Source organism: Halyomorpha halys, unplaced genomic scaffold (assembly GCF_000696795.3).
Source record: "Halyomorpha halys isolate HHAL.00 unplaced genomic scaffold, Hhal_1.1 Scaffold1128.1, whole genome shotgun sequence".
In the NCBI taxonomy this organism is placed as follows: Eukaryota; Metazoa; Arthropoda; class Insecta; order Hemiptera; family Pentatomidae; genus Halyomorpha; species Halyomorpha halys.
In genome coordinates, this window is record NW_027105413.1 from 128541 (window position 1) to 129641 (window position 1101).

Consider the following 1101-nt stretch of genomic DNA (forward strand, 5'->3'; position numbering starts at 1 on the left):
TCCCCATTACAACTTGAAATGTTTTCTACACTCTAAATAAAATGTAGGTAAGTATGTGGAAATAATAATGTAAATTCAATTATTTCAAAAATATAAATTATCCTGTGAAATGCATTTACATTATTTATTTTTTTATTTGGCCTTATTGTTTTTTTATTTGCCACTATTTTGATGTCTGACTTCACAGCAGTGCTAAATACATTTCCACTGATTTTACAAAAATATATAATTTAGGAAAAATAATTGAAAAGTTGTAATTTTCTAAAAGAGAGAGCCTTTAATTGTACCTTTCATTAAGTTAGTAGAAATAAAAGTTAGTGAATTAGTCTTTCTTAGCACCACTGTGAAGTGAGCCATTGATATGAGCTTTCATTATTCCTCTGTTCCTGGTGATAAATAACAAAGAACTAAAAAAATGATGAAAAATTGCACTTAAACTAGTTAAAGTTTAATAAAAAAATATATGGTTTTAAGAAATTAATGCTTCAATGGCTGGTCCTGAATTATATTAAGTTTTGAAAATTTATTTCTAAATTTCAGTTAATTTTTAGCATTTCATAAAATTGAACTAATGCTGTACTGTATTTGTGGATTTCATAAGAATTATGTTCAACCTTAATTGAGTTTTATTGTTACAATTTCTTTTATAGGTTCTAGATGAGCTGATGGATGGTGATATAATTGTATTCCAAAAAGATGAGAAAGATGATGAATATGACCTTCCTACCTGCAAAGATTATTTCAGGTTAGAAATTTATTTTTTAAGATGCCAAACATATAGGTTAAAAGATTTTGTATTTCCTCTGTTTAGTTTAGCTTTTGGTCTTATTTGAATGCAATGTTTCAAAATTCAAAAAGTAATCCATGTCTGTGATTAGTTGTTATTTTTTAAGCATAATGGTAATTGTTGACTGAATCAGTTGATTGTCTTGTAAGTCGCTTGTGATACTGGTACTAGTAATCTTCAATACTTTTTTATACTGCAAATTCATATCTGTTATAAACTAGGTAGGTAAGAATGCTGAACTAAAACGAAAAATAATATGTATTTATGAGGAGAAGATGGTTGGGGGTGCGGTCAATATCATTGACCGCACCCCC

General features: G+C 27.8%; 1 protein-coding gene across 4 annotated transcripts in view; it reads left to right on the forward strand.

The window, feature by feature from the left end:
* LOC106688434 (Ubiquitin-specific protease 7) overlaps positions 1–1101 on the forward strand; it is a 41533-nt gene that overhangs the window by 32797 nt on the left and 7635 nt on the right. For all 4 annotated transcript variants that reach the window (XM_014432885.2, XM_014432882.3, XM_014432883.3 and 1 more), the window contains one exon: positions 651–745. In XM_014432885.2, coding sequence (XP_014288371.1) covers positions 651–745 — 95 coding nt within the window. The remainder of the gene's footprint in view (positions 1–650; positions 746–1101) is intronic.